The sequence below is a fragment of the Canis lupus genome, chromosome 3 (assembly GCF_048164855.1).
Source record: "Canis lupus baileyi chromosome 3, mCanLup2.hap1, whole genome shotgun sequence".
Lineage (NCBI taxonomy): Eukaryota > Metazoa > Chordata > Mammalia > Carnivora > Canidae > Canis > Canis lupus.
The window spans coordinates 13,149,693-13,168,443 of record NC_132840.1 but is presented as its reverse complement, the minus strand read 5'-3'; the positions used below and the strand labels follow the sequence as shown (position 1 = coordinate 13,168,443).

Genomic DNA, 18,751 nt, shown 5'->3' with positions numbered 1-18,751 from the left:
CTGGTTTTGTTGATCTGTTCCACAGTTCTTCTGGTCTCGATTTCGTTGAGTTCTGCTCGAATCTTTATTAACTCCCTTCTTCTCTTGGGTGTAGGATCTATTTGCTGTTTTTTCTCTAGCTCCTTTATGTGTAAGGTTAGCTTTTGTATTTGAGTTCTTTCCAGTTTTTGAATGGATGCTTGTATTGCGATGTATTTCCCCCTTAGGACTGCTTTTGCTGCATCCCAAAGATTTTGAACGGTTGTATCTTCATTCTCATTAGTTTCCATGAATCTTTTTAATTCTTCCTTAATTTCCTGGTTAACCCTTTTATCTTTTAGCAGGATGGTCCTTAACCTCCACGTGTTTGAGGTCCTTCCAAACTTCTTGTTGTGATTTAGTTCTAATTTCAAGGCATTATGGTCTGAGAATATGCAGGGGACAATCCCAATCTTTTGGTATCGGTTCAGACCCGATTTGTGACCCAATATGTGGTCTATTCTGGAGAAAGTTCCATGTGCGCTTGAGAAGAATGTGTATTCAGTTGAGTTTGGATGTAAAGTTCTGTAGATATCTGTGAAATCCATCTGGTCCAGTGTATCATTTAAAGCTCTCGTTTCTTTGGAGATGTTGTGCTTAGAAGACCTATCGAGTATAGAAAGAGCTAGATTGAAGTCACCAAGTATAAGTGTATTATTATCTAAGTATTTCTTCACTTTGGTTAATAATTGATTTATATATTTGGCAGCTCCCACATTCGGGGCATATATATTGAGGATTGTTAAGTCCTCTTGTTGAATAGATCCTTTAAGTATGATATAGTGTCCCTCTTCATCTCTCACTACAGTCTTTGGGGTAAATTTTAGTTTATCTGATATAAGGATGGCTACCCCTGCTTTCTTTTGAGGACCATTCGAATGGTAAATGGTTCTCCAACCTTTTATTTTCAGGCTGTAGGTGTCCTTCTGTCTAAAATGAGTCTCTTGTAGACAGCAAATAGATGGGTCCTGCTTTTTTATCCAGTCTGAAACCCTGCGCCTTTTGATGGGGTCATTAAGCCCGTTCACATTCAGAGTTACTATTGAGAGATATGAGTTTAGTGTCATCATGATATCTATTCAGTCCTTGTTTTTGTGGACTGTTCCACTGAACTTCTTCTTAAAGGGGAATTTTAAGAGTCCCCCTTAAAATTTCTCGCAGAGCTGGTTTGGAGGTCACATATTCTTTCAGTTGCTGCCTGTCTTGGAAGCTCTTTATCTCTCCTTCCATTTTGAATGAGAGCCTTGCTGGATAAAGTATTCTTGGTTGCATGTTCTTCTCATTTAGGACCCTGAATATATCCTGCCAGCCCTTTCTGGCCTGCCAGGTCTCTGTGGAGAGGTCTGCTGTTACCCTAGTACTCCTCCCCATAAAAGTCAGGGATTTCTTGTCTCTTGCTGCTTTAAGGATCTTCTCTTTATCTTTGGAATTTGCAAGCTTCACTATTAAATGTCGAGGTGTTGAACGGTTTTTATTGATTTTAGGGGGGGATCTCTCTATTTCCTGGATCTGAATGCCTGTTTCCCTTCCCAGGTTAGGAAAGTTTTCAGCTAGAATTTGTTCAAATACATATTCTGGCCCTCTGTCTCTTTCGGCGCCCTCGGGAACCCCAATTAAACGTAGGTTTTTCTTTCTCAGGCTGTCGTTTATTTCCCTTAATCTATCCTCATGGTCTTTTAATTGTTTGTCTCTTTTTTCCTCAGTTTCCCTCTTTGCTATCAAGTTGTCTTCTATGTCACTCACTCGTTCTTCCACCTCGTTAACCCTCGTCGTTAGGACTTCTAGTTTGGATTGCATCTCATTCAATTGATTTTTAATTTCTGCCTGATTAGCTCTAAATTCTGCAGTCATGAAGTCTCTTGAGTCCTTTATACTTTTTTCTAGAGCCACCAGTAGCTGTATAATAGTGCTTCTGAATTGGCTTTCTGACATTGAATTGTAATCCAGATTTTGTAACTCTGTGGGAGAGAGGACTGTTTCTGATTCTTTCTTTTGAGGTGAGGTTTTCCTTCTAGTCATTTTGCTCAGTGCAGAGTGGCCAAAAGCAAGTTGTATTGGGAAAAAGAGAAAAAGAGAGGAGAGAAAGAAGGAAAGAAAAGAGAAAGAGAAAAAAAAGGGAAGAAAAAAAAAACAAAAAAAAAAAAGAAAAAGAGAAAGAAAAAGAAAGGAGAAAAAAAGGGGGGTGGGGGAAGGAAACAAATCAAAAAGCAAAACAAAACAAAACAAAACAAAACAAAAAAGAACCACGGGGGAGTATCTTCTGATTCTGTGTACTTTAAGTCCCTTGGCTTCTCCTGGAAGTTGTCAGTCTAGCTGGTGTTCTGGGGGAGGGGCCTGCTGTGCTGATTTTCAGGTGTTAGCAGTTGGGGGAGCTGCTGTGCCCCTCCTGGTGCAGGGCTCAGTGGGGGTTGTTTACCCCGTGAGGCCGCAGGAGGAACAGCCCCAGTGGCGGGCCAGCTCTGGAAACCTGGATTCAGCTCCGGCAGGAACTCCGTCTGCAGGGCCTGGAGGCTCCGGGGCGGGGCCGCTGATCTGCTCAGCTCGGGGCAGGAGCGTCCTCGCTGTCCTGGGAGGCTGTCCTGGGCCCTCCCGGCCTCTGCCTGTCCCGGGGGAGGCGGGATCCTGGGCTGTGTCCCGGCGCCCTGTGCTCCGGGGCCTGCGCTGGTGGATTCGCGCTCCCGGGCCGCGCAACCCCCTCCGCGGAGCCGCCGCCCGAGCCCCTCCGAGCTGCTCCTGGAACCGCGCAGCCCCCTCCGCACGGAGCCTCTTCCTCTGCCCGAGCCCCTCCGAGCTGCTCCGGGTCCCGCCGGGTCCCGCCGGGTCCCGCCGTGCGCGCTGCAGCCCTTAGGGAGCTCGGCGCACTCTCCTGGGCGCGCAGTTGCTCTGTTACTGTCTCAGGGAACCCGAGGGCATCCTCGCCCTCCTGGGTCCTGCTCCAACTCCCCACGAGCCCCTTTCCGCCCGGGAAGGTCGGTGCAGCTCCTGCTCCTCCGGGTCGGGGCTCTCCTGTCCTGGGGACACTCGCCCCGGCCTCAGCCCGGCTCCTCGCGGGGCCCCCCTTGGAGGCCTTTGTTTCTTTACTTCTTTTTCCCCGTCTTCCTACCTTGGTAGAAGCGTGAACTCTTCTCACTGTTGCATTCCAGGTGTTCTCTCTTTAATTCTCAGGCCGAATTCATAGATTTTCAGGATGATTGGAAGGTTTTCTAGGTAATTTGGTGGGGACAGGTGATTTGGAGACCCTAATCTTCCGCCATCTTGCTCCTCCCCTCTTAATAAAAGTTTTTAAGACTAGTGTTTCTCGAGCATTACAGTCCCCAGAGTATTGTGTTAAAATGCAAATTTGATTTGATATATCTGGAAGGGGGCTTCATGTTCTCAGTTTTTATTGCCCTGAGAGCATCAAGGCTGTAGGCTGTGTGTGGAGGAGAGGTGAGGTTCTTTCATGTTTCCTGGTCCTGTCCTGACCAGTCTGACTTTGAGTGTTTCTCTTCAATCTGTTCCAGGTTTGGTCGCTGGCTACAGTTGCTACAGATCTTTGCCTTGGTCCGAAGTCTGACCCAGATTTGGAAACACCCTGGGCTCGACATCCCTTTGGGCGACAGCTGCTCGAGTCCTTGTAGGTTTTAAGAGCTAAATGTGAGGAAAACGAGTAATATAAATTTTAGGTCTTTTAAGCATTTGTAAGCGTTTTCATCGAAGAGGTCTGAGAATGGGCAAAAGTGAGATCTTTCACGTTAATGCTACAATAATATCTGTGCAGAACTAACATAACAGAAGGAAGTATACAGTATTTGTCATTTACAACAGGGATTTGAGACTTGTGTCCTTTAGAGATTTGTGCTTTAGCCCATAAGTCACACCAGTCTGAACACAGGAGTTTGAACTCTTGAAATGGTAAATTTCTTGAGTGCTATAGAGCTTTGCCTCCAAGAGCAGATTCTCTAATTCCATGTTGACTTACGCATTTTTCAAGGGCAATGATATTTTTCACCCTATTTGGCAGTTTATGGAAACACCAAATTTGTGTTGGATTTATTGCACTGAAATGTGGCAAGCTGGAAATACAATGTGAAAATGGTTTACCACAAAAAAAAAAAAAAAGAAAAAAAAGAAAATGGTTTACCACAGATCATACCACTCAAACCTTTATACTGTGAGGCTCAGAGCCTGATAGAGAAGCTCTAATTCCTTCAGGTAGAGGATTGCTTGACTTACTTGTTAAGGCTGGACGTGGGACCTATGCTGAAGCTTCAGTTGCAAATGGTGATGCAGGGATGATAATGGTTGTTCTGTCCACATCACATAAGGCTCAGATATGATGGTGTGAAAACACTTTAAGAGATACTAGACATTGGTTGGTAGGAAAGTATCAGTATCATTCCATTCCCAAAGGCCAAGTTGCTCTGATCACTACCTCACATCCTGGTTAATAATCCTAAAAGGAGCAAAGAGGATGTAAGTACCTAAAAGGTAAAAATATTCCTTGTTATTCTTATTTAATAACTCATATCCGTAATTCCACATTTGAGTCTATTTCCAGCTCTCCATACTGTGGTGGTGGTGGTACAGTGTTCTGAGCACCTTCACATAGCATTGGTTATGAGTGAAGAGTGATTCTTGGAGTTGGGGAGACCAGGAGCACATGCATGGTTTCATTCAGTTGTTAGTTTAGTCCACTTAGTTCTTGGGGAAGCTACATTCAAGTCTGAGCCATGCCTGGATGCCAACCAGAAGCTTTCAGATGGGCTATTCAGCTCATTTATAATACTTGGATACATTCTTTTCCAAAACAAATTTAGCCAAACTCAAGAGTATAAGCTTCTGAATCTGGAGAAAGCCCTGGTTCCTGATGGGTTTGTGAGGCTGAATTGAGAATCCCTCCTTCTGCCCTTCTGTCAACAGCTCACCACAACTATGACAGTTATCCTTCCTCTATCTCTTTTCTTGACTTTTTTTCTCTCTTTTTTCCCTCCAGGTTGGCTCATTACTGCCGACTCCGGGATGTCCAGACCTTGGCCATGCTCTGCAGCGTGTTTGAAGCCCAGTCTCGGCCTCAGGGAATACCAAACCCCTTTGGACCCTTTCCTGGCCGGTCCTCTAACCTTATGGTGTCCCACAGCCGATATGTAAGCTGGAGGCCTTGTGTTTTGTATCTGACTTCCCTAAGGGAAACCTGTTCTGATATGGCTCCTCTTTGTCCTGCAGCCTAGCTTTACTTCCTCGGGCTCCTGCTCAAGCATGTCAGACCCAGGGCTCAATGCTGGTGGCTGGAACATAGGTTGGTATGGAGCTGGCTTGGCCACGCTGGATTTCTAGAACTCTGAAAACTGTGTGTGAATCATTAATGTGTAAACTTCAGTTGATAGATACACTATATTTTCCTTGTTTCTCATTTCTCTTCAAATTTAATGTACGGGGATGCTGTAGTTAGTTAGCAAGGCCCAGACCCGTACAGGCCAGTTTCCGGTATGTCTTTGTGCCTTGCCAGGACTGACAGTGGGACTTCTCATTGTTCACCCCTAGAAACCCACCCCCATCATTTACCACTTCTTGTTACCTGTCTCTTCCCATGTACCTCTTCTCAATGTGGAGAAAGAAAGACAAGCCTGATTCTAGCTGGCCATAAGGGTCTCTTTGACAAATAAGTGTGTTTGTATTTTCCGGATATTTGAAATTTCTTTTTAAAAATCATCTTAATTTTCTTTTTTCTTTTGTTTTTTTTTTAAGGCATTATTTATTTATTTGACAAGCAGGGGGAGCAACAGGCAGAGGGAGAGGGAGAAGCAAGCTCCCCATGGAACAGGGAGCCCGATGTGTGGCCTGACCCCACGACCCTGGGATCGTGATCTGAGCCGAAGGCAGACGCTTAACCAACTGAGCCACCCAGGCAACCCCCCCTTTTCTTTTCTTTATTTTTTTTCAAAATTTTTTCTTATTTTATATAGAACTTGAATGAGCTTGGTGATTTAGTTTCCCAGTCTATAGAATCGAAGCTACACTTGTAGAGACTTTGAAGTAGGACGTGGAGCCTGTTAGAGGCAGGGCAGGCAAAGAAGTCATAGTTACAGTTGTTTGATAATAAGAGATAAAAGGTAATAAAAAAATAGACCCAAATGAAAAATAGTAGTTTGTGGCCAATAAGTACGGTGTCAAATAATTTCCTGAGAGTATATCGCTCTCTTGCCAACAATGATTCTGTGTCATACAGAAAAACATTGTACCAGTACCATTTGCACAAGGCCAGGAAAATTCATTTTATGATATTCAGAATAGTTTTCAAACTATGAAACTTCAAAATGTTTGAAATTTTAAAATGTTCCAACAAGTGAAGTTTTTCTTTCCTAGAAAGACATTTCCCATTTAGGGGAATGAGGTGGGAAAGACAGAAATCTTGTTCCTTTAATTTTCTTTATTATAAAAGTAATAACTGGGGGTGCCTGGGTGGCTCAGTCAGGTAAGCATGCAACTCTTGGTTTCAGCTCAGGTCATAATCTCAGGGTCATGAGAGTGAGCCCCACATCAGGCTCCATGCTCAGTGGGGAGTCTGCTGGAGGTTCTTTCTCTCCTCCTCTCTCTGTCCCTCACCCCTGCTTGCATGCATGTATGAACATTCTCTCTCTCTCTCAAATAAATAAATAAATGTTTTTAAAAAAAAGTAATACATGCCCAGTGGGGGGAAAAAAAACCGAAAAGTATTAGAGAAGAAAATAATCATCACTGAACCTGCACCTAGAAATAATGTCTGTTAATATTCCAAAACATTTTCCTAGTCTGTGTGTGTGTGTGTGTGTGTGTGTGAAGGGCCATTCTATATATATGCTTTTGTGTTGTGTTTTTAATTTTATCATGAACATTTTCTCATGTCCTTTAAAAAGTCTGTATCAGTAATGACTGTTTTATCTAATATTCTGTGTCACTGTGCCATAATTTGTAGCTTAATCATCATGTGTGTACTTACTTATCAGGTTACCTTAACAGTAAGTATCTAGATGAAAAGGTAAGGCTAGGAAAGAGTCCAGTTTAGTTCTATTTCTCAGCATCTTCAGCTTAGCTTATTTTTCTTCCAGCGACTAAATTGAGCACACTCTGCATTATATGAGTTTTCAGACACTTCCCATGCTGCCTCTCATTTCGCTCTTTCCTTCCCATTTGATTTGCTTCAGCGGGAAGAGAGGCAGAACATGTCTCCTCCCCTTGGGGAGAGTCTTCCCCAGAAGAAATCCGTTTTGGCAGTCTTACCTACAGCGATCCTCGTGAGCGAGAACGTGATCAGCATGATAAAAATAAAAGGTAACAGCCTTCCCCAGCAAGGGCTGCAGTTTCATAATGCTTGGATTCCCCCAAATCAAGACTCTTGCTGTAAGAAAGGTATGTTACGTGCCTTTGGTATCGAGCTTGTTTCTTCTTAAAGGAACTGACAGGAAATCTTTTGAGTTTTATCCAGGCTTCTGGACCCCGCCAATACCCAGCAATTTGATGACTTTAAGAAATGCTATGGAGAAATCCTCTATCGCTGGGGTCTGAGAGAGAAACGAGCTGAGGTGCTGAAGTTTGTCTCCTGTCCTCCTGATCCTCACAAAGGGATTGGTGAATATGAGTTTCTTTTCCTATCACTCTCTGAAAAGGCCTATAATTTATTTTGTAACATAAGACTTGGAGTGAAGTCTTTTAGCTGCTCACAAGCAGAAATTTCTGAAGCATTCGAAGTCTGCTCTAACCTTCCAAAAACCCTTTCATTCCATGACAAGAATAAATTTCTCTTCTAAGTGGAAGTAATTTTAAACACAGTACAGATGTCGATTTGAAGGAGGGGTACTCATTCATATATTCAACTAATATATATCAGGCTAGCACATTCCTTCCCCTCGTGGAACTCACAGACTAGTGGGGGAGAAAAATTTAAAAATTAGAGGTTGTGATCAGTGTTAATGAGCAAACATAAAGGATGTTGGTGCAGGGAGAGCAAGGAGGGAGGATTTCAGGTGATGTTTGGCCAAAAGGCCTTTCTGAGGGGCTGAGACTAAAGGATGAGAAACCATCTGTGCAGAGAGCAGCAGACATCAAACAAGTGAAGCAAGGACAGTGGCTAGAACACAGTGAGTGAGAAGAGGGGTACCAAATTAGATTGTAAGATAATTAGGGACTTGCAAGTCATGGTTCAGAATTAGGATGTATTCTGAGTTCAATGGTAAACTTCAAAGGGTTTTAAGAGGTATAAGTGACATGCTCTGGTTCCTATTTTAAGAGAATCACTGGCTATTATATGAAGAAAGGCTTGGAGGGGGAGGGGTAGAAGTTTGAAGACTGTTAGGGTAGTCTGAGGGAGATGACTGCCTAGCCCTGGGCGATGTCAACAGAGGGGGAGAGGGGGATGGATTAGGAATACATTTCAGAGGTAGACTCAGCATGATATGCTAACAAATTGGATGTGGGATTGAGAGGAAGGGACAAAACTTAGATGATTCCTAGGTTTCCATCTTGGGCAACTGAGGGGGGTGCGTGGTGGTGTCATATTCTCAGATAGAAGAGGCTGGGAGAGAATTAAGAGGTCTGTTTGGGACAGACCATACAAGTCATCTAGGCTGCCAGATGTGAGTCTGGAGCTCAAACGGGAGCCTGGGGGGAGAACTAGCAATTTGGGAATCTTCAGCATGTAGGTGGTACTTGGAGCTGTGAGAATGCGTATGACCTGGGACCTGGGGGTGGGGAGGGAGAGTACAGGGAGAGTGAGAGCCTGCCCACTCTGGGCCTTGAGAGAAGCCAGCACTCGCAGCTTGACTCTAGAGGAAGAGCCAGGAACAGACTCAGAAGGCAACACCAGTGAGTTTTAAGGAGAAGCAAGAGTGTAATCTGAAAGGAGCTAAGAGAAGAGATGTGTTTTAAAGGGTGACATGGAGGGTGATCTGAGCACACACTGATTCCCTCTCTCCCCCACACACCTCCACCAAAGCATCTATCCAGAGCTTTCCTGAAAAGGCATAACTGAGGGGAGTAATGTCAGCATACCCTTGAGGACCAGGGAGGCAGGTATCTTAGTGGTAGCTGATGTTACGAGGCCTGAACTGACAGGCAGAGAAACAACCACACGTGACAGAACCACCGCCCCTACTCCCAATGGATCAGGGTTTGGTGATGCCCAGCGCCTCTAGGAGTGGTACGAAGGTGAGACTAAACACAGGAGGATTGTTTGATAAGCCCTTCTAGGCTCCCCACGTCCCTGCAGGTTATGACTCTTCCTCTACTACAACAGAAATTTCATCCTCCAGAGAAGGCAGACACTTTTCCAGATTGAAAGGGCCCACCAAGCACCTCGTGTGGTGAGTGAAGACAGACCTGGGATAGAGAGAGTACTCTGGGAGCTTCCAGGGAGGGACAACAGGACACACAGAGAGGATAAGGAATGTGGGCACTACCACACCTCTCAGGAGTGGTGAGCTGGATACTGAAAGGGAGACGACGATGCAGCAATGCCTTTGGAATTCTCCAGAAAATGATTTCTAACCCAGGATCCTGCCCCAAATGATCAGTCCTGTGTGAAAGTAAACCTTCAGCCTATCTAGGAAAGCAGAGTCAGGTGACGGTAAAGGGAGATCCACATAGCTGACCCAGAGACAGACCCTTCCAGGTTGGTTTCAGGAACGTTTCCAAGAAGAGAAAGTTAGGGTAATACCTAGTAGATTTCAGTGTCCAGTATATTTATAGAGATTCAGATATTTGAGAGAGGGTTTGCAAGTGAATTATGGTAAGCAAATTAAGCAAACAAAAACAAAATGGTTGCTAAGAAAAACCAAATGTGCAAGAAAGGAAAAGTTGTCATGGTACGTGGCTTGGCTTAAATACTGTTCACCTGGCTAGATGATGTGAAAATAAAATGTTGATCTAACCAAGTAATAATAGAACTGTGTGGGGAAGATGAGGCATGGGGTATATATGTGGTTAGATGGATTGAGGAGTGAAAAAAGCTTCCACAGGAAAGTTGAGATAATGCTGAAATGTGGAAATTAAGAATTAGCTTCATAAATGGGTAGAAACCAAAAGTTACATGAGTTGGAAGGATTTCCTCCAGGGAGTGATGGGCGAGGGAGTGGAAGGGAATACTGATTTTGTTAATAAGACATATAGCATTATTTGACTCATTAAGTTGTGTGTATATAGTTTTAATTTAAAAAGCCCAAACAAGGGGTGCCTGGCTGGCTCAGTTGGTGGAGCAGATGACTCTCAGTGTCAGGGTTTTGAGTCTGAGCCCCACATTGGGTGTAGAGATTACTTAAAATCTTAAAAAACAAACCAAAGTAATACAGAGATTTAGATACTGAATAACAAGGATTTTTTTTTTAAAGATTTTATTTATTTATTAGGGAAAGCACAAGCTAGTGGCAGAGGGAGAAGCAGGCTCCCACTGAGCAGGGAGCCTGATGCGGAGCTTGATCCCTGGACCCTGAGAACATGACCTGAGCAGAAGGCAGATGCTTAACTTACTGAGCCACCCAGGCACCCCAACAAGGATTATTTTAATATGGATTATTTTGGCATATGTACTTGAGGAAATGCAAAGACGCAAAAGGCTATTTGGGCAATATATTTTTCAGAGCATCTAAGCACATGAAAGTGTACCAGAGAAAGAACAATGAAGACCTGGAACAATTTGTCTTTTAGAATTAGTATTCAGACAAATATATGAATCACAGAGATTGGTAACTGATACATTGCTCTCTTAGTGACATCTATTATTGTAAGCATCATGCCAGGTTATGTTGGCCATAGAAGGAAACACAAGGTGTGGTTTGGGGGTGGTGTCAAAAAGTCTGTAATCCAGTTAGAGAAGTAAAACAGGAACTCATGAAGACTTAAATGATACTGATGAATGAATAGTATGTTCTAATATCATTACAAACAGTATTGCAAGATTTCAACAGGGGTAGGATTATGAAAGATACACTCACACACAAATGCATTACGTATTTTCATCTTTATTATTTATTACTTTGGAAGATTTGGACTGCTCAAATCTAGCGAATAGCAGATATTGAGAGAAAAATACTACAGAGTTCCCAGGACTACAGTTAGTCTCCAACTGCTGGAAAACCAGCAGTTTCCTCTTGGACTTATCACATCTGCAAGGGTCATCCCATATCAGCAGCAAATTTTAGGAATAAAATGGTTTTCTTTGAAGGGGTTAGATTAATAAGAAGGGCTCAAGGCTTCATTTGAGGGGATAATGCTAGACAGAATATTTTTTTCATAAACCATCTCCATTACAAGATGATTTTCGATTTTGTTTTTTCCCATTGTGCTATGTGGCACTTGATCATCATGGTGGCAGAGCAAGGCATTTGACCGCCCCCCAGATTTGCCCCAGAGATGTGCGTCTGTCTGCTTAAATTTTGTTCAGCAATTTTCTACTTCCATTTATTAACTTAATGTCTTATTTATTTACATTTGGTTTTATTCACATTTGTGTAATTGATGATAATTAATACACACAGCTCTCCTGCATGTAAGGCTATGTGATGCTAAGCCTTTGGAACTGGCTTCTATCTGGAGGTTTCTTTCTTTCTTTCTTTTTTTTTTTTTTAAAGATTTATTTATTTATGATAGACATGGAGAGAGAGAGAGAGAGGCAGAGACACAGGAGGAGGGAGAAGCAGGCTCCATGCCAGGAGCCTGATGCGGGACTCGATCCCGGGACTCCAGGATCACACCCTGGGCCAAAGGCAGGGGCCAAACCGCTGAGCAACCCAGGGATCCCCTATCTGGGGGTTTCATAAAGCCTTGGGAATCATAATTTTTTTTTTTTAAGATTTTATTTATTCAGGAGAGACAAAGAGAGAGAGGCAGAGACATAGGTAGAGGGAGAAGCAGGCTTTTTGAGAGGAGCCTGATGTGGGACTCGATTCCAGGACCCTAGGATCACAACCTGAGCCAAAGACAGATGCTCAACCACTGAGCCACCCAGGTGCCCCAAGAATCATAATTTGATCATTTATGTGCCAGACGTACTTTTCTTGTCCTTACTAATTTGTCCATTAGGAAGCACAAATGATCCATTTCACATTTGCTGGATTTTACCTGCAAAGCCTACACCCTTGGTCATATGCTTCCTTCCCAGAGGTCCCCAAGTTTGTCAGTATTCCTGTAAAAGACACCTTGACAGCTTGTGATTTCACACAAACTCTGCATCCCTTCGTATCTCCAGATGTGGTGAGAGTCAGCATCAGCATAGCCCAGATGTGTGCCTGTCCTTCTCAACTAACGGCCATTCTGTTATGTATAACAGAGGCAAGAGAGAAAAGAGAGGCAAGAGAGAAATATTAAAATTACATTTAGTGACTTAGTGTTTTTGTATCCCCTATCTTTGTGAGTTTATATCTACCTAGAAATTGTCCACATCCTCCCAAATGATTCATTAATTAACTAAGTGAAATATCAGTTCAAAATCTTAAAGTTAGTAATGATTTTAGAGATTACATTCAAACTGACATAGTATGGAGAAGCACAGTTACCAATGACATACTGAAATTTTCAGAGAGAGAACGTTTTAATAATTTTGCCCAGATAGATATGGAGAATAATTAAGTTCACATTTACAGTAATCTCAAATGTCAAAGAACCCCTTTTTATTTATTTTTTTATTTTAAAAAAAATTTTTTTTAAAGATTTTATTTATTTATGAGAGACACAGAGACAGAGAGAGAGAGAGGCAGAGACACAGGCAGAGGGAGAAGCAGGCTCCATGCGGGGACCCCGACATAGGACTCGATCCCGGACTCCAGGGTCACGCCCTGGGCCAAAGGCAGGCGCTAAACCACTGAGCCACCCAGGGATCCCCACATTCTCATATTTTTAATGGTTGAATCTTATCAAACCAATAAAATTAGTCAAGGAAATGTAAGAAATTTCAACTAATTAGGCTTTTCACAAGAACATGAATCAAAATCTTTCCTAACAAAGAAAGTTATGCATAGGGTGACAAGACACGGCTATTTTTCACCAAACTTATCAAACCAGTTTAATTTGTCTCAGGATTTACCAGAACTGGGACTACCATTAAATTTTTCCTTAGTTACCATGTATTTTAAAAGTTTTTATTGGGGGGGACACCTGGGTGGTTCAGTGGTTGAGTGTCTGCCTTTGGCTTGATCCTGGGGTCCTAGGATTGAGTCCTGTATCAGGCTCCCTGCAGGGAGCCTGCTTCTCCCTCTACTTATTCTCTGCCTCTCTGTGTGTCTCTCATGAATAATATTAAAATCTATTTAAAAAAAATAAAAGTCTTTACGGGTACATTTTTGTGATTGCCCTTTGTCCTGAGGCAGAGGAACTGGCCCTGGTACAAGAAAGGAACCTTCCTCCATTATGGGAGGGGAGAAGTAGATGAACAGGAAGGGAAATTTGAAGGTTTGGCAGCTGGAGGTGAATGCTTGTGTTTTCTCAGGGAAAAGGAGAGGCCATTAGGTGAGAGAGGAGGCAGGCAGTGAGGTGGGTCAAGAGCCCATGGGCTGTGGTAGAGGCAAGAAGTGCCATCGGGAAAGTGGCATAGAAGCCACTGTGCAACACTGGGAGTTGGTTGGTTGGGTGTTGTGTGTTTAGTGAGAAGTGTATCTTGCCATTGGGCCTTCCCTCAGGAGCGCTGGGGGCAGACATCGAGTGGGTAGCTGAAAGCTTCCATCTGGGCTGGAGGTTCTGCTGGATGGTACCCTGGAGGGAGAATTGGGAATACTTGCAAAAAAGTGATGATAATGTCATGCCACTTAGGCTGGCCCTAGGGGAAATTCTCGCTAGAAAGGGTGAAAGGGTGGAGGCAAGGACCTGGGAGGCCAGGTGTGCACAGGGTTGGGGGGTAGCTTTTGAAGCTTTTGGCACCACTAGGGATGGTGCCAAGAACTGGGGTCAAGAGAAGATTAAGAACCAAGGACAGAATCCTGAGGGAACCAGGGTGGGGGAGTTGTCCAGAGTGCCATAGATGAGGGCAGACAAGAGGCAAGGATGGCAAAGCCAGGTGGCATTTCCTCAAAGGGAGAGGGTGACAGTCTTCAGGCAGTAATGGGGCACAGGTCTGCTGTTCCTGTCCCAGCACTCCTTGGGACTCTGGACCCATGCAGCCTTTCCTCCAGAGGCTGGCAGAGGCGGTAGGCTGCAGGCAGGGCCAGGTGCCAAGGGCACTGTTGGAGGAGAGTGTGCAGCCATGGGAAGGTTTGTTCCTGGGGGGCACACTGGAAGCTGGGCAGGGGAGATGGGATCAACACGGGCCGCCAGGACTCAGGGTCATGGCTGCGGCGCACAAGGATGTGGATGGTGGGTTAGCCCTCAGGGTCTGGGGACCAGCTGTCAGGGGGTCCTGACCACAGAGTCCTGAACGGCTTGTCTTGTGCCTCTTGGTCATTGGTGTACAGTAAGGAAGACACTGTGACTCTGATCAGCTGTTGCCAGATTTCACTGAGTCCTTCAGTTCTGTCAACAAACAATTGGTGGCCACCTCTCTGAGCCAGGCCCCTGCAGCCACGGGCATAGAGGATTAGGCATAACCACCACCTGGGGTTTTCACTCCAGGCCTCCCAACCTGGGCATCTTCTGCACTGTCCACCTGCACCCAGCCTGCAGTGACAGCAACTTGTCTGCTTCTGCTGTTTGTTTGTTTGTTTGTTTGTTTGTTTATTTATTTATTTATTTATTTATTTTTAAGATTTTTATTTCTTTATTCATGAGAGAGAGACAGAGACAGAGAGACAGGCAGAGACACAGGCAGAGGGAGAAGCAGGCTCCATGCAGGGAGCCTGATGTGGGACTCGATCCTGGGTCTCCAGGATCACACCCCAGGCTGAAGGCAGCACTAAACCGCTGAGCCACTGGGGCTGCCCTGCTTCTGCTGTTTAAATAAAAAAGAGAGTCATTGTTGTAATAGAATCCCTGCAGACTCCTAAGATGCATACTTCATTCTTACTCACAGCACCCAGTTTCCTTTTGCAGAACTAACTTACCATGTCTCTTGTTTTGGCCACCTTCAACCATTTGCAGAGTTTGGTGTGTACTGCAGCCACTGCCGGAGTGAGGTCCGTGGCACACAGTGTGCCATCTGCAAAGGCTTTACATTCCAGTGTGCCATCTGCCATGTGGCGGTACGAGGATCGTCCAATTTCTGCCTGACCTGCGGACATGGTGGGCACACCAGCCACATGATGGAGTGGTTTCGGACCCAAGAGGTGTGTCCCACTGGGTGTGGATGTCACTGCCTACTTGAGAGTACATTCTGAACTCACAGACCATGGGAGTTGTCGCAAATCCCAGAGGATCCCATAATGTTGGATGACAAGCTATCCACCAGGAAGGAGGCTCCAGAAAGCCATTCCCAACTAGGCTAGAGCATGTTCCCCTCAAAGACTGACACAGCACCAGCTGTTCATGAGCTTTTGCTTCCCTTCTGCTTGGCTGTTGATGGCATGGATGTCACCAGGAAAGAGGAGGGCAGATGTGCAGAACCATATAGCCAGGTGGGAATTTTCTCGAAAAGCATCTGCCTCCAGAGCTGTGTTTACCTTCAAAGTGTTAATCATAAACCACTAAATGGCATCCTTTCTGTTGCCATTTCAGACCAAGGTCAGATGCAAAGGATGGTCTCCTGAGCAGGACAGTCAACATTAACTTAGTTGACAAGTGGGTCTGTGATATAAGTTGGTACATTTAAATGAACTGATGAATAGTGGCCTTTTAAAAATGATACTTAAATTATAAATATATGATGTACTTAAGGATTCTAAAGATGTCTCTTTTGTTTGTTATTTGTTTATTTCTCTTCAAGCTGTTCTCCCTTGGCTAATAAAATTCAGGTAATTGTTCTGAAAAAAAAAAAAAAAAAGACGAAGAAGGTTGAACAATGTTTTAGTGAATTCCTGTTTCTAATTGAAGTTAACTCTTTTGGATAGGACCAAAGTCAGTACTCAGTACTCAGATTTTCAAAGGAAATGCTGATTTACTCTTGTCATCTGACAGGAGAAAATGGAATTTGTTATTTAAGTTTCTTTCCAACCCCAAGAGCCTTTTTTTTTTTTTTTTTTTAAGATTAACTCCTTTATTTTAGAGAGAGAATGGAGTTGGGGGGGTGGGGGCGGGCAGATGAAGAAGGAGAGAAAATCCTAAGCAGACCCTGCGCTGAGCACAGAGCCTGATGAGGGCTCGATCCCATGACTCAGATCATTACCTGAGCCGAAACCAAGAGTTGGATGCTCAACTGACTGCTCTATCCAGGCGCCCCAACCCCTAGTCATTTTTTAATGTTTATTTTTTTAAAATATGTATTTATTTGAGAAGCAGGGAGAGTGGCAGAGGGAGAGGGAAGAAGCAGGCTCCCCATGGAGTAAGGAGCTTGGCTTGGAGCTTGATCCCAGGATCCTGGTATCATGACTTGAGCTAAAGGCAGACACTCAACCAAGTACTCCTCTCCAAGAGTCTTAATCATTTCATTTAGCAAAAGGATAATGAGATGGCTTCATAGCATTGATATTCAAGTGTCCCATTGCTCCTGAGCAGGTTGGCTGAGTTCCAGTAAGTTCCTTCCACTCTTCATTTGGGCTCCCTCACAGACTTTGTATTTTTTGTTTATGTGCATTCTAAGTGGCTGTGACTCAGATGTCCACCTGTTTTATTCTCAAAATGATTTTCAACTCTTCACATATATGTGCCAGGAAAGAGAAATCTTAGAATTTTACAATCCCAAGTTGATTAACTTAAGAAATATAAGTACATATCTCAAAATTTGTTGTACATCACTGTTTTTTATTTTTTAAAAGATTTTATTTATTTATTCATGAGAGGCAGAGACACAGGCAGAGGGAGAAGCAGGCTCCATGCAGGGAGCTCAACATGGGACTCGATCCTGAGTTTCCAGGATCACACACCTTAGGCTACAGGCGGCACTAAGCTGCTGCGCCACCGGGGCTGCCCACATCACTGTTTTAAACTATAGGTCAGGACCTAGTATTAGTATATAAAAGCCAACATTAAAGAAATGGAATAGAGTAGAAGAGAAATGATGAGCATGTACCATACAAGGGGTAAATATCATTTTCTGTGACTTGTTTATGAGTGTATATGTACACATTCTCACACATGTATAATGAATCACAATTTAATTCATTTCTTACTAAGGGTTGTGGTCAAAGCATTGTTTCAGATGATGCTTTTACTTTGTCCCCTGTTTTGCCAGGTGCAGAACACCATGATGTAAGGGAAGTTTGGATTGTATGGAGTGAGAGCAGAGGTTTAGCCTGGTCTCTGATCAAGGTCAGATGCCAGCATCTCTGCAGAATGAGCTGAGTAGGTGCAACAGGTAGTTTGGGAGGGTTATAAAGGAGGTGACCCAGGAAACCTGGATTCGTCCACTATTTTTCACTTGTTTGTATTGAGGCTGCTGTAAGGTGATCACAGAATAGGTTGACTGATTTACAGTAAGATAAAAGATCTGTCATGTTCCTCAGTGAAATCACACCATTTGCAGAGAACAGTCTTTCTGTTCCCCACTGCTCAAGCTAATATAAAATCTGTCTCTATCTGTCCCCATCAACAATTAGGTGTTTTTATTGTCTTGGTTTATTATTGTAAGAACCTTATCTTCTAAAACTGAAAAATCTTCTAAAACTGAAAAATCTAAATAATGGGTATTAAGAAACTTAAAGCTTAAAAGATTACACACAGTGTCTTTCAATATGTGTGTAACTTTTGAATTTCTAAGTTACCAGAACAAAAAGCCTAATGTTTATTATTTGTCTATTTATTTTCAAAAATCTAATATTTAAAAAAATAGTCACATTTGCGAGGGAGCAGGAAGATGATAGCAGATTGGGAGGACCCTAGACTTGTCTCAGCCCATGAATACAACTAGATAACTATCAAATCATCCTAAACACCCCAGAAGTTGACATGAAGACTGACAGAACAAACTCCTCAACTAAAGGGAAAGAAGAGGACCCACCAAAGAAGGTAGGGAGTGTGGAAACATGGTCTTGGGGAGAAATGGATTGTGGCTGCTGTGGAAGAGAGGTAGTTGTGGTCATAGTGAAGGGCAAGAGAGGGCAACACATGGGGAAACACAAGGAGAACTTTTCCTCAAATCCATTGGCTTGGGAAATGAGAGGGGCTCAATTTTGTGAGTTCTTGTAACTAGTGTGGCTTAAAGCCTAGAGTTTAAAGGTCAATAGACTTGGCTGGGATAGAGCCTGAAAGGCACTGTGCTGTTCCTGGAGAAAAGGCAGACAAACAACTGGGGGGATACAGTTTGGAAACAGGATTTCAAGAGGGCCTGGGGAACACAGTAGGGAGAGTGTTTGCTCTTCCCAGAGCATGTCTTTAAGAGGCAGCATTCATAGAGATACCTTTCTAGGAACAGAGAAGCTGTCTGGTGCCATTTCCTTCCCCTGCCCCTCAGCATAAACACAGAGCCACCTGTGGGAAGCAGCACAGTACAGACACTGGCTGCCTAACTTGTTTACACTAAGCTTTCTCCCCTCCCCAGGCTGTGCTCCAGTGGAGCACAGTTTTCAGTCACGCTTATCTCAGTCCCTGCACACCACGTCCCTCCCAGAGAAGACCATCACAAAGCCCTGTCTGTACCACATCTGACCAGAGGGTTTTGCAGGGCCTCAGTTCCAGTGGAGGTGGTTACAGGTCTCATTTCACAAGCAGACCAGAGCACACCTAGTTAAAACTCACTATGTTCAGGCCAGGGACCAAACAGTGCCCATAG

At 43.9% G+C, this 18,751-nt stretch overlaps 1 protein-coding gene across 2 annotated transcripts in view; it reads left to right on the top strand.

Annotated features, from left to right (window-relative positions):
* WDR59 (WD repeat domain 59) overlaps positions 1 to 15,771 on the top strand; it is a 104,056-nt gene extending 88,285 nt beyond the window's left edge. For both annotated transcript variants that reach the window (XM_072818380.1, XM_072818379.1), the window contains 6 exons: positions 3,522 to 3,634; positions 4,994 to 5,144; positions 5,224 to 5,296; positions 7,182 to 7,308; positions 7,463 to 7,605; positions 15,031 to 15,771. In XM_072818380.1, coding sequence (XP_072674481.1) covers positions 3,522 to 3,634; positions 4,994 to 5,144; positions 5,224 to 5,296; positions 7,182 to 7,308; positions 7,463 to 7,605; positions 15,031 to 15,266 — 843 coding nt within the window. In that variant the 3' untranslated portion in view covers positions 15,267 to 15,771. The remainder of the gene's footprint in view (positions 1 to 3,521; positions 3,635 to 4,993; positions 5,145 to 5,223; positions 5,297 to 7,181; positions 7,309 to 7,462; positions 7,606 to 15,030) is intronic.
* The last annotated feature ends 2,980 nt before the right edge of the window (positions 15,772 to 18,751 follow it).